The sequence below is a fragment of the Typopeltis vanoorti genome, chromosome 10 (assembly GCF_054136105.1).
Source record: "Typopeltis vanoorti isolate ZY-2024b chromosome 10, IOZ_Tvanoo_1.0, whole genome shotgun sequence".
Classification (NCBI taxonomy): Eukaryota; Metazoa; Arthropoda; class Arachnida; order Uropygi; family Thelyphonidae; genus Typopeltis; species Typopeltis vanoorti.
The window spans coordinates 42,825,554-42,848,137 of record NC_143558.1 but is presented as its reverse complement, the minus strand read 5'-3'; the positions used below and the strand labels follow the sequence as shown (position 1 = coordinate 42,848,137).

The following is a 22,584-nucleotide window of genomic DNA, read 5'->3' as shown; positions in this document are numbered from 1 at the left end:
CTGAATGTGAGAATTACAGAGGTATTTCCCTACTGAGTGTTCCTGGCAAGATCTGTGCAAGTATACTTGAGAAACGGTTGAGAAGAATTGTGGAAGAAAAGCTTGGGGAAGAACAAGCTGGATTCAGGCCAAATAGAGGCTGTCAGGATCAGATCTTCACTTTACGTCAAATAGTGGAGAAATCATGGGAATATAACAAAGATCTGTATTTAAGTTTTGTCTATTTGGAAAAGGCATACGACAAGGTGCCAAGAGAGAAGCTATTCAATGTGCTACAGTTATATTGTTTCAATGGGGCATTATATCAAGCAATGCTTAGTCTGTATTTGAGTTGTAAGGCAGCAGTTAGATTGAAGGAAGTACAGGAAGATGGTTTAATGTTAAATCTGGGGTGAGACAATGATGTACATTATCCCCCTCTGTTATTCATTATCTATATGGATCACATTATGTAGGAAAGTGGTATTAAACATGATATCAAAATTGGAGATGTTAATGTCAGCTGTTTGCTTTATGCAGATGATGTTATACTTCTAAATAAATCTGCTACAAGTCTGCAAGATTCCTTGACTAAATTGAATAACTGTTGTAATAGATATGGTATGAAGGTCAGCAATAAAAAGACATAGACAATGAAAATAGGCAGAATCGGTGAAAATGTCAACTGCGTTGTGAACGGAGAACCTGTGGAACAAGTAAAACATTTCAGCTACTTAAGCACGATTTTTAGTGAAGATGGTAAATTAAATATGGAAATAGACAACAAAATCAGTAAAGTTGGTATGATAGGAAGTCAATTGAATAAATTCATATGAAATAAGAGAGAAATTAGTCAGAACACTAAATTGGCTGTATAACCAATTTTAACTTATGGATCTGATGGCTGGGTCAAAAGTAAAACACTTGACCAAAGACTAGAGACTGCAGATATGAGAGTCCTGAGAAAAATTAGAGGCATGAACAGATGGCATCAATGGAAATATCATATTAAAAATGAGGATATTAAGAAAGAACTTGACATTGTCAGCATCCAGGAATGTGTTAGTAGAGCTAATCTGTGGTGGTATGATCACTTAAACAGAATGGGCTAGGAAAGATTAGCAAAACAAGTATTGTCTGCCAAATTGGCAATAAAACGACCCAGAGGAAGACCAAGATATAGGTGGATTGATATGGTACAATGCGCCTTAGATGATAGAAATATAAGATCTGATAATGTTGGAGTCTTGACAAGTAACATACCGATTTGGAGGAAAATTGTAGATAAGAAGTTAGTAATTATGTAAATTTTTCATGTAGTACTATCATATCCTGTACACCCCTTGAGGGTACATGGCAGGAATTTGATGATGATGATGCATGGGCAAAACATAATGGGTGCCAATTTAATGTGGAAAATTGTTAAGTTATGCATTTTGGGATATAAAGATTACAATTGTACCACATTGTGTAAACTGTTCTACAGGAAATCGATGAAGCTGGGAATTTGGAGGTGGTGGTAGTAGTAGTAGTAGATGGATAGCCGAAGTTTAGAGTGTTATATTGCTAAAGTAACCAGGGTAGCTAACAGGATTATTTGGCTATTGAAGAACACACTAACAATTAAAAATAAGAGAATTATCATTCCTCTTAATAAAGCCTTAATGGCTTTCTGTGGTCACCTGGGTTTCTTGGGAGAATGAAGAAGTGTTAGAGGATATCCAGAGGCATGTGACCAAGATGGTGATTGGTCTATGGAATGTTTTCTATAGATCGAGGGCTTGTGGATTGAAAGAAAGTTGGTTGATAGGTGAAAAAGGGAGCAGAACAAGAATTCAACCCTCAAAGTTGGTTAAGCATGTGGTTAGCAAGGGCGTGAGGACTGGATTTTTCGCTTGGAAAGTGGTGAACAAATGGAATGGGTTGCCTGAGTCAGTTGTGCTTTGTCTTTTAATGGCTTTAAGGGTGATAATAATTCCATACATCTATTTAAGTCCTACCTCACTTTATCTTTACAAATGGAGTCTTAACATTATTCTTTTGATGCACACCTTTGATTAATTCCAATGCGTGATTGTTCTTTGATCTCCAATTCCTTATGCTGAAATATCACTTCAAGTTACCTTTACAATTAGATAATTTCGTGCTCTATAGTTTTACAAATTGAATGTAGTTGCTTTGCAGCCACAACCACATCATCACCATATGCAGCACTCTCGAAGCCAGGGCTCCTTCGTCACATGCTGTTGGTGATAATTATCCTTCATTATCTGCATAAATTTCTTTCTTTCCTCCCATTTGCTATTTCTTCTTTCTAGTCTCTGTTCCCTGAGTTAAAATCTGTCATAAACAGCAAGAAGCATCTTCATGTAATATCTGCTACTACACTTAACAAAAGAACCTCCGTAGCTCAGTCAGTATGGACTCAGAAAGACCTGGGTTCGATTCCTGTCAGTGATGTGAGGAACCTTTATCTGGCTTCTTTCGAATAAAGGTGAGTTAGCTGGTCTCATACAGAGGTAGAGGTTTTTTTTACACCCGGAAACTTGGGTTTTTCGTCCCCATGAACACACACATTGACAGACATAGGACACACTGGGAGGCATAGGACCAACCACCTTATCCTTGAGATGGTTGTGGTTGTGAAGTCCACAGCTAACGAACCTCAGTGGTTCATGAAAAGCTTAAGACAAGACTACACTTAACAAACAGGATGATACAGTAGTATATAATGATATTCAAGAATTTATGATAAAGAATAGATTATGTGAGAATCCTTACACCTTTTTAAGGATTCTCACATTGTTTATGATTAAATTCTTCCATAAATCTATATACCTCCTTCAGAGTACATATCAGGAATTTGATGATGATGATTTTTCCATATTACAAGTTCTCTATTCATAAAATATCTACAGGAAATGAAAAGGCAAAAACTTAGAACATACCAGAAGTAGGATGTGGTCAGTAGTGGATGATGATGATGATCTAAAAATATAATGATGATTAAAAAGGCTGTCAAGTAAAACAATTCTGCATTGAGGTATAGTTTAAAAATGTTCTGGTAGGCTATTGGGGAAAAAAAAAAAAGCTTAAAAATGGAAGCTGAGACCTGCAAAAAAGGAATGAATCAGAAATGATAAGGATGAATAAAAAGTGAGGATATGGATGTTCAGGTTAATACCTTAGAAAATTATTAATTGATATAAGGAGTGGTATAACAGTGGTAGAAAAATTTCCAGAAGGAATTCAGCTGTTAGTTTGCCTCATTGGAAGAAATGTTATTTTGTCAGAAATTTCGTTACTTTTTTTTTTTTTTGTATTAGAAAAGCTGAGCCTCTGTAGCTCAGTCGGTATACACGTCAGAAAGACCTGAGTTTGATTGAAATTGATATCATGTTCAATGATATCAGTAATATCACAAAGATTTAAAGCCCAATGCAAAATAAAAATGAAATTAAACTATGGCAGTTTTATACAAACAAACATTGAGAATAAATAAAATGATCTACCAACATATGAGTAAAGAATATTATCAAATAGCATGGAAAAATACTTTAGGAAACTTATCCACAACAGACTACATAATGGCAAATAGAAAAATTAGACTTGAAGAAATAATTGATATCCAAGTTCTGACATCAGCGGATATAGGAACTAACCATGCATTATTTATGAGAAAATTAAAATTCGAGGAAAAAAGTAATGAAAAATATTTTAAAAAAAGTATTTAAAAATAAGTAACATAGAGATTAATAAAACTAAAGAAAAAAGTTTACAGTAGAAATGTTATAGGAAAAAAAATATTAAAACACTATATCAATGAAGAATAGAAGAGCAGTTTAACAAAAACAGTTTTAATGACAACATAGAACTGAATCCAAGCTGAGAAATCATCATCATCAGTTTTTTTGGTATGTAACCCAAAGGAGATTTTAGGTTTCTATGACAGCACTGCATGATTCCTCTCTTTGAGAGGGTTGCAGCTGATTTCTAGGGAGATAATGACACAAGGTGGTTTCCTGTTGCTTTCCTTGCTGTAAGTATTTATGACTGTAGTCGTGTGTATTCATGGGACCAGTTTGCCTGTTTTGAGGGATAAAAAACCCTCTACCTTTGTATGAGACCGGTTAAGTCACCTTTAGTCGAAAGAGACCAGATAAAGGTTCCTCACATCATAGATGGAATTGAACCCAGGTCTTTCTGACCAAAAAGCTTCGTCTATACCAGTTGAGCTACAGAGGCTCACTACATGATTAAGTTTGCATTATTATTAATCTGTCAGCCATCTTCCTCCAAATTAGTATATTACTTGTTGGCACTCCACTATTGTCATATCTAATATTCTGGTCTTCTAAGGCACTTTTGACTGAATCAGTCCACCTAGATCTCAGTCTTCCTCTACGTCTCTTTCTTGCCATCTTGGCATCAAATACCTGTTTTTATTATTATTATTATTGTTCCGGGAAACTCCATGGAGTCGACAGACTCATCGAGGGAGGCCCTAACATCATATCTGGAACAACTATTCAACATTCACACAGTATCTATCATATCTTGCCTTGAACTCATTCACGGTCGTAGCACCCACAACAGACTCTGGAAGCTTATTCCACTCATTCACCACTCTCCAAGTAAAAAACCTAGCTCTAACACCCTTGTCAACCACGCTCTTGCCCAGCTTCCATGCATGGCCCCTAGTCCTCCCACCACCAGTCATATTTTCAAAAATATCTTCTGGATCAATCTTATAAAAACCCTTCAGAATTTGAATGTCTCAATCATATCACCCCTCCTTCGCCTATCGTCCAATTTCTGCAACCCACAAATCCTCAACCTATTCTCATAAGGTTCATTCCACAGACCTGCTATCATCTTGGTCACTTGTCTCTGGACCCTCTCCACTTCCTCCCCATCACGAAGAAACCCTGGTGCCCATAACTGGGCACAGAAGTCCAGATGGGGTCTTATCAAGGCTTGATACACAGGAACAACAACTTGCTTCTCTCTGCATGTTAAACTATTTTTCATAAGCCAAGTGATTTGGTGAGCTTTTTTAGTTACTTTTGCAATGTGCCCCCTAAACTTCAACTCCCTATCCACCAGCACTCCCAAATCCCTGGCCTCATCAATCTCCTGGAGTACGATTCCACCTATGCGATATACTGCTGCTATTCTTTTCACCCCAAAGTGCATAACCTTACACTTTGCCACATTAAACTGACATCCATTTTTCCTATCCCAGTCCTCCAAACTATCCAAATTATCCTGTAAAATTTTGACATCCTGTGCACTCACAATTGCTCTACCCAACTTTGCATCATCAGCAAACAAGTGAACACTTCCTCTCAAATCCTTTCCAATATCATTGATGAACAAATTGAAAAGCAGTAGTCCAAGAACAGAGCCCTGCGGCACTCCACTAGTCACAAGACGTCTTTTTGACTCCACTCCTGAATAAACCACTCTCTGGTATCTCTCCTTCAACCACCCTCCTATCCATCTTACCAACCCTATATCTATCCCCATTCTGCTCCAGTTTACTGATTAGGGTTCCATGTGGTATCCTGTCAAAGGCCTTGGCAAGGTCCAGTAGTATCACTGTAAACCCATTACCCCTATCCAGTTCAGCCGTCACTGTGTTATAAAACGTGAGCAAGTTACTGAGGCATGATCTACTCTTCACAAAACCATGTTGTCCCCCATACAATATCCCATTTTCATCTATCCAATCCTGTATTCTTTTCTTGACTAATTTCTCTAAGACCTTGACAATGATTCCTGATATGCTAATCGGTCGGTAAATTACAACAGCAGTCTTGGAACCACCTTTATGCAGTGGAACTATTTTCCCCTCCTTCCACCCGCTCGGGACTAACCCAGACCCGAGACTCAAATTAAACAAAATGGTCAAGGGTACTGACAATTCTTTAGCTGCTTCTCGTACTACACGAGCTGGTATACCATCCAATCCCACAGATGTATTGACATTGAGGTTATGCAGTAGACTACTCACCTCCACTTCATTCACCACAATTCCCGTATAATCTACTGGTTTATTCGTTTCTGCAATGTCACCATCTGGATGATATATTTTTGCAAAGTGCTCACTCAGTAACTCAGCTATCTCAACTGATTCAGTTACCTCCCTACCATCGGCATTCTTTAAAATCATTCTGCCATGTACATTTTTCCTTTTACTTGCTACATTTCTAAAAAACTGTTTAGGATTCTCTTTAGCCTGCATGGCCAATGTTCTTTCGTAATCCTTTTTTGCTTTTCTTACCACACTCGTCACCCTTCTGGCCTGCGTTTTATACCGTTCATGTGCCTGCCGGTCACCTTTCTCCTTAAATTCCCTCCATAGTTGTTTCTTTTTTTGCAGCTTAAGCTTAATGGTGTTATTCATCCATTTAACCCCTACTTGATTTATTATTCGAATTCTAGGTATACAGTCAGCAATTGCTTCATGCAAGCACTTCTTAACTACCTCCCATGCACTATCAACTTCTAGTCCTTGCAGTTGTACATGCCATGGCACTGAGCCAATCAAACTCCTAAGCTTGTCATACTTTCCAGCCCGATAATTCCACATGTACCCTGTCTTAATTGAAAATTCTACACCTTTAGCCACCTCCCAAGTCAAGACCCTGTGATCACTCTCACCGATTGGTGGCAATGTGGTCATATTTGTTACAGCCAAATCCTCAGATGTAATTACTAGGTCAAGCACTCTCTGACCCCTAGTATTTTCCATTACATGCTGTCGCAGATAGTTATCCCTTAATAACCGCATAAAATCCAATTCCTTCCTCCCGTGTGGCCTCTCCTCACTCCAATCAATGCGACCATAGTTGAAATCTCCCATAATAATCACCCTCCTTCCACTCATTTCTTCTATTTGCTTGTGCATATTGTCACCACCATCTTTTCCATCACCTGGTCTATAGCAGCACCCAATTGTATATTTAGTTCTGCTAGCTACATCTCACACCAAATGGCCTCAAATGTGCTCTTTTCTCTATCCTGCAATTCAACTTCTATTCTCCTTGGCTGTAGCTCATCAGCTATCATCAACAATACTCCTTCCCCCATTTTATTCTCTCTGTCATTCCTGAACACACTATACCCATCACATTCAATCCCACTAGCTATATCATCTACAGTCAGCCATGTTTCACTAATACCAATAACCTGTGGTCTGGAAGTGCCAACCATGGCCAAAAACTCTTCCTTCTTGTTCTTAATACTCCTAGTATTAGTGTACATGAATTTAAGACCCCCCATTAGCCCCAACCCTACCTTGATGCCTTATATTAACTATCCCACTCTGGTTTGTTGTCCTTATTTGCTCTAGCATATTATATTCATTCTTACATTCAACTGCCTCCCTAAGGACTGTATATCTACCCCCCCCCCCCTTAACGAATCTAGTTTCCCTGAATTTGCACATCCACTACATTCAGCAACACTTTCTCAAGTCTTCTTACACCATAACCATTCAAATGCAAGCCATCCATCTTATATAGATCCTTTCGCCCATCAAACTCACTCCACACGTCCACAAATTCCACACCGCTCGTCATACATAACCCACGCATAAAGTCATTCGCAATTATGGCCCTCCTTTTAAACATTTCACTGTCATACCGTGGCAAAAGACTAATCATTCTAACTCTCTCACACTTTTCTTTTGCTACCTCAAACAATTCATTCAGGTCTTCTATCATTTCCATTTTATCTCCTTTCAAATCATTCGTACCTGCCACAACAATCATTTCTTTCACCCTTTCCTTTTGCTCTCTAATAGACTCAGTTACATCCTTTATGGTCGCACCAGGTTGGTACGATTTTGTCAAATCCTCTACTAACACACCTCGTACTAACGAGTCTCCATACAGCACTCTATCCTTCATTTTGTTCATGTTCACATTCATACGCCTATTTTTTCCTGTCATACCTTTTATTATTAGTTGGTTCATTCAGTCGACTTTTGTTCATGCACTCTAGCTGCTGTTTTGCCCTTTCTATCGCACCATTCAACAATGCGATCTCATTCAATGCATCTATCTCATCTTTTTTATTCGCTGAGAAACCATTAATACTATCATTCACACTTTCTACATTCACACTCTCATAATTCTCATGTACAACCTTGCCATTTCTTGTCATATCGCTATTTTCTTCATTCTGAAGTTTGACAAAAATATCACACTCACGATCCGAAATACACTTCAATTCCTCATTCTCCCTACATTTTCTACACATATTCAATCCTTTATTATCATCTATCCACACTCTGACCGCACTCCGTAAAGCGTACATTTCACAGCTAGTACACTGACTCGTTTCTTTTATACTACTGTTCTTTGATAACGATGGCGAACCATCATTACTGGCCACCATTTTCCTTTGTACAGGTGCCATAATTATTGCAACGTGTTTTATCAAATAATAAGTTATACACATAAACAGACGCACTATAATACGCAAGGCAAACAAAACTACGCAATATTAACTAATTTTATCAACGATAACTGAAAATGATACTTATCTTATCAGGAGCTTGCACGAACACTACACACTACGATATAACCTCCACTATAACCTCCACTTTTACTAACATGTCTTCTCCGATTCTGTTTAAGTGACCATATCATCTTAGATTAGCCCTGCTCACACATTCTTGAATGCTAACAGTGTTAAGTTCCTTCCTAATTTCTTCATTTTTAATACAAATCTTCCACTGATGCTATCTGTACATTCCATTAGTCTTTCTCAGACGTCATATCTGTTGTCTCTAATCTTTGATCAAGTGCTTTATTACTAACCATAGTCTCAGATCCCTAACTTAAAATTAGTTTGAACACTGTCTTGTATATTGCTAATTTGGTGGTTTAGCTAATTTCTCTCTTATTCCATATAAATTTATTGAATTGACTTCATACCATACCAGCTTTGCTGATTATATTGTCTATGTCTTTAATTTGCTACCTTCACTACAAACTATGCCTAAATAGCTGACATATTTTACTTGTTTTATAGATTCTTCATTGAGAATGCACTTAAAATTTTCTATGTTCCTACCTATTTTCATAGTCTTTTTATTGCTGTTTTCCATGCCATATTTCTTACAGCTGTTATTCAGTTTAATGAGAGAATCCTAGCCACTTGCGCTGGATGAGTTTAGAAGTATAACATCATCTGCACGATGCGAAGAGCTAAGGTTGATATTTCTAATTCTAATATCAGGTTTAATGCCCCTTTCTTTCATAATGCAATCCACATAGTTGATGAATAAGAGTGGAGATAGTGTGCACTCTTGCATTACACCTGATTTTACATCAAGACATCTTTCTAATTTCCTTCATTTTTAACTGCAGACTGATAAGTTAAAAAATATAGATTATGTATTGTGCAATTGTGCAATGTAATGTTTTATTTATCCCATATAATTGCAGTGTTTTGAAAACTGTTTCTCTAGGCATCTTGTCATTATGCCTTTTCCAGATCTATAAAACTTGAGTACAGATCCTTGTTATATTCCCCTGATTTCTCAACTATTTGTAATAAAGTGAAAATCTGATCTTGGCAATCTCTATTTAGCCTGAATCCAGCTTGTTCAAATCTTGCTGCGAGCATGGATATTTGTGATTGCTTTACCTTGTGCACTGCTATAGGCTTTGATATGGCACAGTATGATTTTTGCTATCCTTGCACCACTTAAAAACCATAAATCATAAATCTTCCACAATGTTTCTCAGTCTGTTTTTGATTATACATGTATTAATCTTACCTTGAACATTTAATAGAGAAATTCCTCTGTAATTCTCACATTCTGCTTTATTTCCTTTTTTATAGATGGACACCATGAGAGTTCTACTGTAGTCATCTGGAATTTGACCTTCCGTCTAGGCCCTCTGAATTATGCAGTTTAACCACTGCAAACTTTTATACTTTCATATTTGAGCATTTATGGTCAAATATCATCTATTCCAGCTGCCTTTCCACATTTTCAGTTTTTGATGGCTTTTTCTACTTCAAGTATTATGTACTCCTGCTTACATATTTTGAATGTTTTCTACTGCTGTTTCTTTTTGTCAGTCTTTCAAAGTAATTACTCAGATGTCTAGAAAATTCTTATCTTCAATTTTCATGTGATCTTTATACAGAAAGTTGCTATAGGTCTATAAGGTTATTTTTAGAATCAACATCTATTATGACGCACCCTTCTGACCTTAACTAGTATGGTTGCATTAATTTGAAAAAGATCTGGGAGACAGTCATTTTAAGACTAGATAACCTAAATTATCAAGCCCACAGAGGATGCTATATTAGGACACTAGTGCTGTGTTGGTTACAAATTGAATTGTATCCAATGATATAGTGTAGTTCCTGTGTGTCTGTCATAGTCATACACTGGTGTCCATAAGCTAAGAGCAAACTACATTTTTACATATATATAAAAAAATTTTCATGACTACAGCTAAATGTGGACATAAATTTATTGCTGGCATATAAATAAATTATGTTACACAAAAAATGTATTATAAATTTTGTACAAATTGCAGCATGTTAATTTTTGGCAAAAGTTACAAATTTCCTAAGGATATAGTTAAGGAATTAATGCACAGTGCTTACAGAAAACTATGTGAAGAGACATTTCGGTATGGAATATGTCTACCCTGAACTGTGATGCATGCAGCTCTCACAATGTCATACCATGCTTAGCACAAAGTGATTCAGGAGTTCTTGATGCAAAGTTGCCCACTCCTGTTTCAGAGTAAGGATAAGGCATTGTTTATTTTCTGAAGGGGAATTTCAAGCAGCAATGCGTCTTCCTATTGTGTCTTAGAAATGTTCTATGGGGTTGAGGTCTGGGGAGCATGCTGTCCAGTCAATTTAATTAGTATCCTCAGTCTCCAGAAGTATCTCCACTTCTCGTGTATGATGTGGTGTGGCATTATCATCCATAAAAATCAATTCTTCACTTACAGCACCATGGAACAATCGAATGTGTCTAATGGCTTTTCCGAGGGACCAGAGAGTATGAATTCCACTTGGACAAGAAGCTAGTTTGTTTTTATGAAGTTGAATTTGGATTTGCTGATAGCTGTTTTATATTTATTGTGTACTTCTGCATAGGTTAAGTATGAATCTGGGGTTCTCAATGAAAGCCACTTGCTGTAAACTAAGTTTTTTTCGTCTGCTTTCATTCATCTTATGTTGAGCCATCTTCTGTTGTTTAGTAGGAATTGACTTGTTTGTTCGATTTCTTTTCCAATAATACTCTCTATGCTCTTCAGTTCTGATTGGGTTTGTTCTGCCTTTTCCTTGTAGATGTTGAATTGGAGTTTGTTCCAGTAACTGACTTTTTACTGTTCAACCTAATTCCCTGATGTAAACAGTAGCGATATTTTTTAACCAAGCGACACCGCCCCCCCACCTGGCACAAAATCTCATCATTTGTACCAACATATGTATTGCTGATTTAAGCCAATAGAGAGTATAGTTTGGTTGGCTAAGTTCCAAATTGCCAGCTCGTGCTTGTTCATTCAGTACTCAGTGGATACCTACTTATGGGGGGGGGTACACCATGTGAAGATGAAGATTGGACGTTAGGCCAGAAGCCTGATTCGGTTTCCTGCATTCCTTATAGGTAATATGTAGTGTTTCCTCCCAGTTATTTATCTGGCTTTTAACAGTTAAGCAACCTGCTGGGAAATGTTTAAAAATAGTATTAAACAACAGCATATGAAGCCTTATGAGCGAGAACATTTGTAAACAAAAGGAAGAGACTCCTTGGCACAGGGAGGTTAAACTTTTTTGCCAACAAAGAAGAAGAAAAAGGAAATCTTTTAGCATATCTACATGAGATATCTTCATATCTACATTAGACTTATGTAATGAAGAAAACTATTACAGATACAAATGCTTATCTGATACAGATACTGTTACACATACAAATACAAAATCTGAGTAAGAAAATGAGAATTCTAGGATAATTGTTTAAAACAGATTAAACACAACTTTTGTGGCACATAATAGCAAATGGAGATTAATTAGAAACTCAAGAATTGAACATATATATATTCTGAATTGATTAAACTGCAAAGAGCACTTTACTAAATTATATGAAGGAAAAGAAAAAAAAATCTGAAAACTAGAAAGTAATGAAGACAGAAATAATATCACAACAAATATAAACATTTGAAAACAATTAGAAAAACAGGCAGAATAGACAAAATACAGAATGAGTTGTTCAGCTATTATTATTATTATTGTAAGGGCACCTCTGTGAAGTTGGAAGACTCATTGCAGGAGACCCAAACTATTCACACAATCTATCATACCTCTCCTTGCACCCGTTAATAGACCGAGCACTCACAGCTGACTCTGGCAACCCATTCCATTTATTTACAACTCTCCAAGTGAAAATCTGGTCTTCACGCCCCTACTAACCACACTTTTACTCACCTTCCAGGAATGACCTCTTGTTCTGCCTCTTCTAGCCTCCTATAAAACCCTTTAAGTAATATAAATACTATCATATCTCCCTCTTTTTCGCCTATCAACGAACTTCTGCAATCCACATGCCCTCAATTTATTCTCATGGGGAACATTCCACAGACCACTCACCATCTTGGTCACTCACTTCTGAATCATCTCCACTGCTTCCTCATCCCCAAGAAACCCAGGAGACCTGATAACTCTATGTCTACCACCACCCCTAAATCTCTAGCTTCATCTTATTTCTAGAGTACAGTTCCATCAATGTGATACACATCTTGTAATCGATTTATCCCAAAATACATAACTTTACATTTCTCCACATTAAACTGACACCCATTAGATTTTGTTCACACTGACAGCTATTTAAATCATCTCCACAAGAGTGCTCTCCACATTGCCTTGATTCACTAGTACTATACCTAATTTTGCATCATCAGCAAACAACTGAATATTTCCTTTCAGGTTATTATCTATACCATTTATGCACACATTAAACAGTAGTGGTCCTAGCACTGAACCTTACAGCGCACCACAAGGCACCTACTTTCAGCTGGATTCTGGTCCTCCATATATCACCTTTTGATATCTGTTCAGCAGCCACCCTCTTATCCACATAACTAGTCATATCCATCCCCCATTTGTTCTAATTTGCTTAACAGAGTTCCATATGGTATCGTGTGTAGCTATTTCCTTTATTCAACTCAGCTGTCACTCTACTTGTTTATTGGGAACAAGTAGAGTGACACTATACTTTTACTGTAAAAAGTTAGTAAATTACTAAGGCATGACAGATTTTAACAAAGTTGTGTTGCCCCTTATAGAGTATTATATTCTTTTCCACTCATTCTTGAATTCTCTTTTTGTCCAATTTTTCACTTTTACCACCACTCCTGAGATACTTATTGGTCTATAATTTGCTGCTTAAGTCTTAGACCCTTATGGAAGGGAATTATTTTGTCCACTTTCCATTCCCTTGGAACTTTGCCAGAGCTGAGACGTGCCTAATCAGAGGCATTGCCAGTTCTCTTTCACATTCTTGCAAAATGTGAGGCTGATATCCCATCCAGTCCTACAGCAGTATTTACATTGAGATACTGCAAGTATTAAGAATCTCTATTTCACAGCATTAACCTCACTTGGATGATATACCCTTGCAATGTGATCACTCAACTATTCTATCTTCTTCTGTCACCTTTGCACCATTTGACTCATTAAGGTTATTCTTCCTCTTATTTCTCACTGATGAAAGAACTGTTTGGGATTTCCTGTGGCCTGTTCAGCTAGTTCCTTCTGGTAATCTGGTTTTGCCTTCCTTACCATTCTGGTTGCCTTTCCTCTTATAATACTCTCCACAGTATTTTCTTTTTCAGCAGCTCATACTTAATGGTATTATTCATTCATCTAACTCCTACCTGATTAACCCTCCTTACCTTAGGTAAACAATTTGATATTGCTTCCTGTAGATGCTCCTTGGCTATCTCCCGTGCAATGCTAACAATCTCCCTTCAATCTTCCTCCTAAATTTTGTCATAATCATCTGCCTTGTAGTTCCCCATACACCCCTTCTTGACAGAATATTCTTTATGTTTTCCATCTCCCTAATCAAGCCCACATGGTTAATTTTCCTAATCTGAGGCAATGCAGCTATGTTAGTTATGGATATCTCTTCTAATAATATGACCAGATTGAATCCCAAGTTCCCTCCATCACGTGCTATCCCAGGTAATTATTCTTTCAGTAGGTGTATAAGTTCCATTTCTTTCCTGCCATGTGATCTTTGTTCCTTCCAATCTATATCTCCATAGTTCAAGTCCCCCATAATAATCACTCGACCTGCACTCATTGTACTAATTTTCTGATGCAAGTCTTCTAGATGATTCCTGGAGCCTCCTGGCCTATAGCAGCAACCAGTGGTGCATTTTGTCTTACTGGCCTTGATCTCACACCAAATTGCTTGAAATGAACAGCCATCCAGCATTTATTTCCTATTCTTTATGGATGCAATTCATCTGCTATCATCATAGTAACTCCCATCCCCCATCCTATCTTCCCTGAAAATACTAAACCCTTCACATTCTATTACTGTAACTACCTTGTTTGCCGTTAGCTGAGTCTCACTAATACCTGTAACTTTTGGCGAGGTTGTACTAACCAATGCCAAAAATCCCTCTTATTTCTGATACTTCTGGCATTAATATATAAAAACTGCAGCATCCCTTTAGGCCCCTAACTACATTTACTTCCTGAATTAAATACCCTATTCAATATTTTTGCTTGAGAGGGATGGAGGAAGAAAAATATTGTTGAAGAGAAACAATTTTCAGTTATCTAAACTATTATAAAAAGTTTCCAAAAACAAATACCAGATGAATGGAGAAACATAATCAGAGCCAATTTTTAAAACAGGAGTTAAAACACTACCAAATAATTATAGAGGGATCAGTTATTGCCAACTTAAAAATCAGTACATGACTTATTCAAGGAACTATTAATGAATCGCTAATATTAAATGATGACTTAAATCCAACATTAAATTATGATGATTTTAGATCTGGAAGATGTAAAATCATAGACAAACAATATTTACAGTCAGACATATAATAGAAAATTCAATAAACACATACCCCTGTTTTTGTTTTATATAGATCCACATATAGTATTTGATAGTATAATGCGATAATAATAATAATTGATACTATAATATAGTATTTATTCGAATGACAAATGTGGAAGATATTGTTCATCTAATGATAAATTATCTACATGTAAACACAAGAAACAATATTTATTAAATATATTTCCAAATATTTCAGTTTGAAAATGATAAACTATCATCAGTGGCCTGAACAATATTTTTTACGAGGTAGAATGCAAACAGTCGAATTACTCGAAATAGTACGAGTTGCATGATGTTAAATCGCATATAGTGTTATGATTCATTGAAGAAAAGGTTAATCATAAAAGTGATTATAAAATAATTATATAATTTATATCATCATCCAAAAAAAATAATTTATAATATCATACTAAACAGATGATTAGATACATGTAGTATCCAGTGATTTATTTCGATCTTCTATCTTTGTAAATATCATTATTGGCCTTAATTATAAAAATAAAAAAATATATAAAATTAATGTGTTATTTGGATCAAACTTTCCCAAAATTTTGACAAGGATAGGCAGTTATTTCAATTCAAGTTAGGGCAGTGAAGTAAGGCCTCAACACTCTCTTTGAATAGGCATTCAAATTTATTATTATATCATTCAGAATTTCAGAAAAATCTGAAAACCAACCCCAACTCAACATCACCAGAGTTAAAGATCGGTACTATCAACATAAGAAGCCTGAATGGCAAAGAAATGGAGCTAGCTGAGGAATTAGATAAGTACCAGATCGACATAATAGGGGTGACTGAAACAAAAAAGACCAAAACTGGTGAGATCTTTCTGAGCAATAAATACAAAATGTTATATTCAGGCAATAACAATCAAGGAAAAGAAGGAGTAGCCATAGTATTCAACACAAAATACGAGGCTAATCTTGAATGGCAGTCAGTCTCAATTAGAGTAATGTGGGCAAATATGAGAATGGGGAACTGGACAATGAGACTTATTTGTGCGTATGGTCCCACAGAAGGTTCTACTAAGGTAGAAGTGGAGAATTTTTTGAGGCTTTAGAAAAAGCAACTGACACAATGAAAAGGGAAAAGTTGCTCATGGTTGGGGATCTAAATAGCAGAGTAGGAAATGATTGTGAGACATACAAAAATATTTTGGGAAAATTTGGAGAAAAGAGCAAAGCTAATAATAATGGCAAATATCTGTTGAATTTCTGCTCAGGACATGGACTGGTTATTACTAACACCATGTTCCAACATAAAAATGTGCACAAATTCACATGGAGAGAAAAGGCTAGGAATACGAAAAGTCTCATTGACTATGTTGTTGTTGTTGATAATGATGTTTTCTCCCTGGACACCAGAGTGTACAGAGAATTTGAAATTGGAAGTGATCACTATTTAGTCTTGAGCAGGATAAAATTGAATTTCATATTGAAAAGAATAACATGTAAGAAAGTTTTAAAGCGAATAAAAGTTGAGCAGCTCTCAGATTTGAACTATAGACTAAAATACACAAAGATTATTGAAGAAAAAATGAAAGAGTTTGAGAACAGGAATCAAACCTTGGAGATTCAGTGGCAAACTCTGAAGAAAACATTGATTGATTCTGCCAGAGAGGCATGTGGTGAGGTTGTCTGCAAGGATAAAAAAATCAGAACTCCCTGGTGGACACAGGAAGTTAAAGAGGCAGTGAAGGAAAAGAAGAAAGCATATCAAAAGTTCCTGTCAAATAAGTCAGCTTGTGCTCTTAGAGAATATAGAGACAAATGCAAGAACGCTAAACACTGTGTAAAACTAGCTAAACAAAAGTAATGGGAGGACTTTGGCAAGAATATAGAAAATAAATATCAAGAAGGTGGCAAAATATTCTGGAGATTGTAGAAGAAGCTTAGGAATGGAGGAAAGAGTGCTGTAAAAGGAGTTAGAGATGATAAAGGTGACATGAAAACTGCAGAAAAAGATATCCTTGAAGTATGGAGTAATTACTTTGAAAAACTGCTAAATGAAACAAGCAGTGATGATAGCACAGTGGTAAAAAACACTGACCAGACATGCAGTCAGGAATACATATCCATACTTGAAGTAGAAAAAGCCATCAAAGGCTTGAAATGTGGAAAGGCAGCAGGAGTAGATGATATTCGACCAGAAATGCTGAAGTATGGTGGTATAAGAGTCATACAGTGGTTGCACTGCATAGTTCAGAAAGCCTGGACAGAGGGACGAATTCCCGATGATTGGAGTAGAGCTCTCATAGTACCCATATATAAAAAGGGAAATAAAACTGAACGTGAGAATTACAGAGGTATTTCCCTACTGAGTGTTCCTGGCAAGATCTATGCAAGTATACTTGAGAAACGGTTGAGAAGAATTGTGGAAGAAAAGCTTGGTGAAGAACAAGCTGGATTCAGGCCAAATAGAGGCTGTCAGGATCAGATTTTCACTTTACGACAATTAGTTGAGAAAGCATGGGAATATAACAAAGATCTGTATTTAAGTTTTGTCGATTTGGAAAAGGCATATAATAAGGTTCCAAGAGAGAAGCTATTCAATACGCTGCAGTTATATGGTGTCAATGGGGCATTATATCAAGCAATACTTAGTCTTTATTTGAGTTGTAAGTCAGCAGTTAGAATTGAAGGATGTACAGGAAGATGGTTTAATGTTAAATCTGGTGTGAGACAAGGATGTACATTATCCCCTCTGTTATTCATTATCTATATGGATCACATTATGAAACAAAGTGGTATTAAACATGATATCAGAATTGGCGATGTTAATGTCAGCTCTTTGCTTTATGCGGATGATGTTATACTTCTAAATAAATCCGCTACAAGTCTGCAAGATTCTCTGACTAAATTGAATAGTTGTTGTAATAGATATGGTATGAAGGTCAGCAATAAAAAGACAAAGACAATGAAAATAGGCAGAATCATTGAAAATGTCAACTGTGTTGTGAATGGAGAACCTGTGGAACAAGTAAAACATTTCAGCTAATTAAGCACGATTTTTACTAAAGATGGTAAATTAAATATAGAAATAGATAACAGAATCAGCAAAGCTGGTATGGTGGGAAGTCAATTGAATAAATTCATATGGAATAAGAGAGAAATTAGTCGGAACGCTAAATTAGCTATATACAAGACAGTGTTCAAACTAGTTTTAACTTATGGATCTGAGAGCTGGGTCAGAAGTAAAACACTTGACCAAAGACTAGAGACTGCAGATATGAGAGTCCTGAGAAAGATTATAGGCATGAACAGATGGCATCAATGGCAATATCATATTAAAAACAAGGATATTAGGAAAGAACTTGATATTGTCAGCATCCAGGAATGTGTTAGCAGAGCTAATCTCAGGTGGTATGGTCACCTAAACAGAATGGGCGAGGGAAGATTAGCAAAATAAGTGTTCTCTGCCAGGTTGGCAGCAAAACGACCCGGAGGAAGACCAAGATATAGGTGGATTGATACAGTACAAAGTGCCTTAGACGATAGAAATATAAGATCTGATAATGTTGGCGTCTTGACAAGTAACAGAACTGATTTGGAGGAAAATTGTAAATAGGAAGTTAGTAATGATATAATTTTTTCATGTAGTACTATCATATCCTGTGGGTATATGGCAGAAATTTGATGATGATGATTATGATTATTATATCACACCTCCAGGGAGTCCAAAGACTCATTGAGGGAGGGCATCAACTCTACAACTCTTCGTCTCACTACTCCACCAACCTTCATTATCTAACACCAACTCTGACTACCACCACTAGTGCTTTTACAGACAATCACAAACATCCATTCCCACGGCAGGGATGTTTGTGATTGTCTGTAAAACCCGCAGTCTTTTGGCTGGAAAGCGGATACGCTAACCACTCGGCCAGTATGCTGACATCAGTGTGGCAGGTGAGCTTTAGACCCGAGAATGTTGTGGTCTGCCTCTATTCTGTGTTGTACCAATCCAGACTTATCGGATTTGTTGTGAAGAATATAAGATTGATGTTCTTGTATTCTTTTTTCTGTTGAACATCTGGTTTGTGCAAAGTAGGAAAGCTGGCACTTGGAACTTGATATACACCTGGAAGAGACATAGTTGAGAGTTTATCTTTAGATGATGAGAAATATGTGGATAGTTTATTAATGGGAATATAAGTAGCTACTAAATCATATTTCCTCAGAATTCTTGAAATAGGCTCTGAAATGGCAGAGAAGTATGGGATTGGAACTTGGCGTATTGATTCTTTATTATTTTGGTTGGATTTGTAGGAGTCAAGATGTTATGTAGTTCTTTCGGAGAAGCCATTTAATTTCATATAATGTCTGATAGTAGAGAATTCTCACTATGGAAATTGAAAAAGACAACACATTATCCTTTTTTAGATATTATTCTCATCTGCTTACCATCAGGTAATTTAACATCAATTTATAGAAAACCCACTTTTACTGGACGATACGTTCTCCAACAGTCTGCACATCATCCTTCTCAAAAGACAGGAATCATAAAATATTTAATTCAATGAGCTAGAACTAATTCTTCAACTCTCCATTAGTTACAGGAAGAACTCTCTGCTCTCTCTTGATTGACTTCAAGGAAAGTAATAGCACCGTGAATGCAGAATATTATGCTTCACTCCTGCACAAACTGTGCAGTGCCACAAAGGAGAAGAGACAAGGAATGCTGAGTCATGGTGTTTGCTTGCTTCATGTCAATGAAGGCTATTTTTGCGAAGGTTGCAGTGAAGTACTGTGGCCTCTAGGAGATTGAACACCCACCCTACAGCCCAGATCTCTAACCCAGTGACTACCACCTGTTCTTAAAACTGAAGAAAGATCTTAAAGAAAGAAAATTTACAGATGTCAAAGAGGTGAAAGATGCAGTTTTAGTCCATTTTGCAGATAAAAGTACAGACTATTTTTTCAAGGACATAAAAATGTTAATGCAAAGTTGTGAAAAGCGTGTTGAAGTAAAGGGGGATTATGTTGAAAAGTGACACAGTTGTTTTCTTTTTATCACCTCTAAAAGTTAGTCAGGCCAGAAATTTATGGAACCACCCTTGTATATCTTTGTTAAAATAGATGCCATGTTTACTTTATTTAGAGTAAGCCATGATACCCACTATTTTCTATTAATAGACTTTACAGAAAACAGTCAAATTAAAATGTGTATTAAATTGGACTTGCATAATTTACATTCTTGTAATTACATTTTCAGATTATTCCAAATCAAAATTTTACTGAAGATGATATTTTTTTAATCTATAGTTAATTTCTATTAGACAGAAGATTTCTGGAGGTTGAAGCGTTATTCTTTTATTTTGCTCTTCTGCAGAGCCTGTGTAGCTCAGTGGATGTGGCGTTTACACACCACGGCGCTTGGCCGCACGAAGGAAGACTTGGTTTCGAGTCTAGTCGGCGACTAGAGGAAATTTCTCTAAGCCTTTTTTCGACCGGTTCCCGAGTTAGTCTATCTCTGGCACGGGCTAGCGGGTTTTTCCTCCCGGAAACTCGGGTTTTTCGTCCCGTAAATGCAAGAAAATCGACCGTAGAACCCACATTATTTCAGACATTAAATATATTGTGTTAGGGTTAGGGACCACGAAATGGCAGCACATTTGAGCCGTCTCTCTTCACTGTGTACCGCTTAATTAGTGATAGCCCTGGGCCATCTATCTCTGATTGGTACCAGTGGAGATTGAACTGCCCACTCAGTCTCCAAAAAGTTAGATAGGGCTAAATGGCCTCGCCTACTCCCCGTATACAGGAATAAAAAGGCGTTAGCCGATTTTTTTTTTTTTTTTTTTTTTTTTGCTCTTCTGCATACACTTGTAATTTATAATATTTTCTGTTTCATAGCACCATTTTTTCTTTTCTTGTAGGATGATCTTACAGATTATGGAAGAAAGAAAGGATGGTGTCCTTATTTTTTGGCTCGATATTCAGTTAGTAATGATTTCCAAGAGATATGCTTTTCAAACATATATGCCATTTTTATTTTATTAGTAAACTATAATTTACATTTATATAGTATAATTTGTTAAATTATTTAATTATGATAAATGTGGTAAAAAAAAAAAGCCATTAGAAAATATGAAATGCCGAAATATGGCAGTGAAATTTTGCATTAGCATTTTTGCATTTTGCATTTGGGACTAAATCCAACAGATTTAGTCCCAAAAATCATATACCAGATTATTGAAATAGAGCTTTTTTCAAATACTTTATCAAATGAAAAATACAATTTCATGTGAGAATTATAGGAATTTCCCTGCTGAATGTGCTAGAAAAGATTTATGAAAATTTCATAATCCTTGTGTTCAAACTAGTTTTAAGTTATGGTTCTGAGAGTTGGGTTAGAAATAAAGCATTTGATCAAAGATTAGATAATATCTCACATATGAGTTCTGAGAACAATTAAAAGAGTAAACAGATGGCATCAGAATCATATTAAAAATGAAGATATTAGGAAAGAACTTGATTCTGTTAGCATTCAAGAATAAGTGACTATTCCTTATTAGATTTGCAGAGCTAATCTAATATGGTATAGACACTTAAACAGAATGGGAGAGGAAAGGTTACCAAAACAGGTGTTTGAAGCCAAGATGAAAAAAAAAAAAAGACCCAGAGAAAGACCAAGATTTAGGCAGATCGATTCAGTCAGAAGTGCACTAGATGGTGGAAATATTAGATATGACAATATTGGAGTGGTAACAAATAATAGACTAATTTGGAGAAAGATGGTTGAATAGGAGATTAGTAAAATATAACCCTAATTGCATCATACTGTCATATCATCTTGTACACCCATTTGAAGATACATTTTGGGATATTGATGATAGTGATGATAAAATAAAATAAGAAAAATCTCGTTGTTGATAGTGTTAACTTTAAACTGGTTCATGATACAAGGGTATAGAAAATTTGAAATAGGAAGTGATCAGTGACTATTCATTTTGAGCAAGATTATCATGACTATCATAACTATCACTTGGCCAGCCTAGCTGGCCGAGTGGTAGTTGAGTGGTTAGTGTATCCACTCTCCAGCCAAAAAGGCTGTGGGTTCGAATCTCGCAGTGGGTATGGATGTTTGTGATTGTCTGTGGAAATACTAGTGATGGTCAGCGGTAGATGCCGTTGGTGTAGTTACGGTTAGTTGGTGGATTGAGTGGTGGAGATAGAGTTGTAGAGCAGGTGGTTTCCCTCGATGAGTCTTTGGACTCCCTGGAGGTGTCAAATAATAATAATATTAAGAACAAAAATATTAGAGAAGTTTTAAAAAAAATGAATGCAAGTCTAGTAATTTTCGGAGTGACCTTGTAGATCCAAATATTAGAGGAAAAAAAATGAGTTTTTAAGCAAGAACCAAATATTGGGACTCACTGGCAAAATTTGAAGAAAACATTGATTCTGCAAGGGAAGTATAGATGTATGGTGAAGTTCTTTGCAAGAAGAGAAAAATCAGAACTTTATGAT

At 36.4% G+C, this 22,584-nt stretch overlaps 1 protein-coding gene across 3 annotated transcripts in view; it reads left to right on the top strand.

The window, feature by feature from the left end:
* Xpd (general transcription and DNA repair factor IIH helicase subunit Xpd) overlaps nt 1–22,584 on the top strand; it is a 475,287-nt gene that overhangs the window by 101,106 nt on the left and 351,597 nt on the right. For all 3 annotated transcript variants that reach the window (XM_090399654.1, XM_090399651.1, XM_090399652.1), the window contains exon 8: nt 20,991–21,053. In XM_090399654.1, the coding sequence (XP_090255780.1) occupies nt 20,991–21,053 (63 nt within the window). The remainder of the gene's footprint in view (nt 1–20,990; nt 21,054–22,584) is intronic.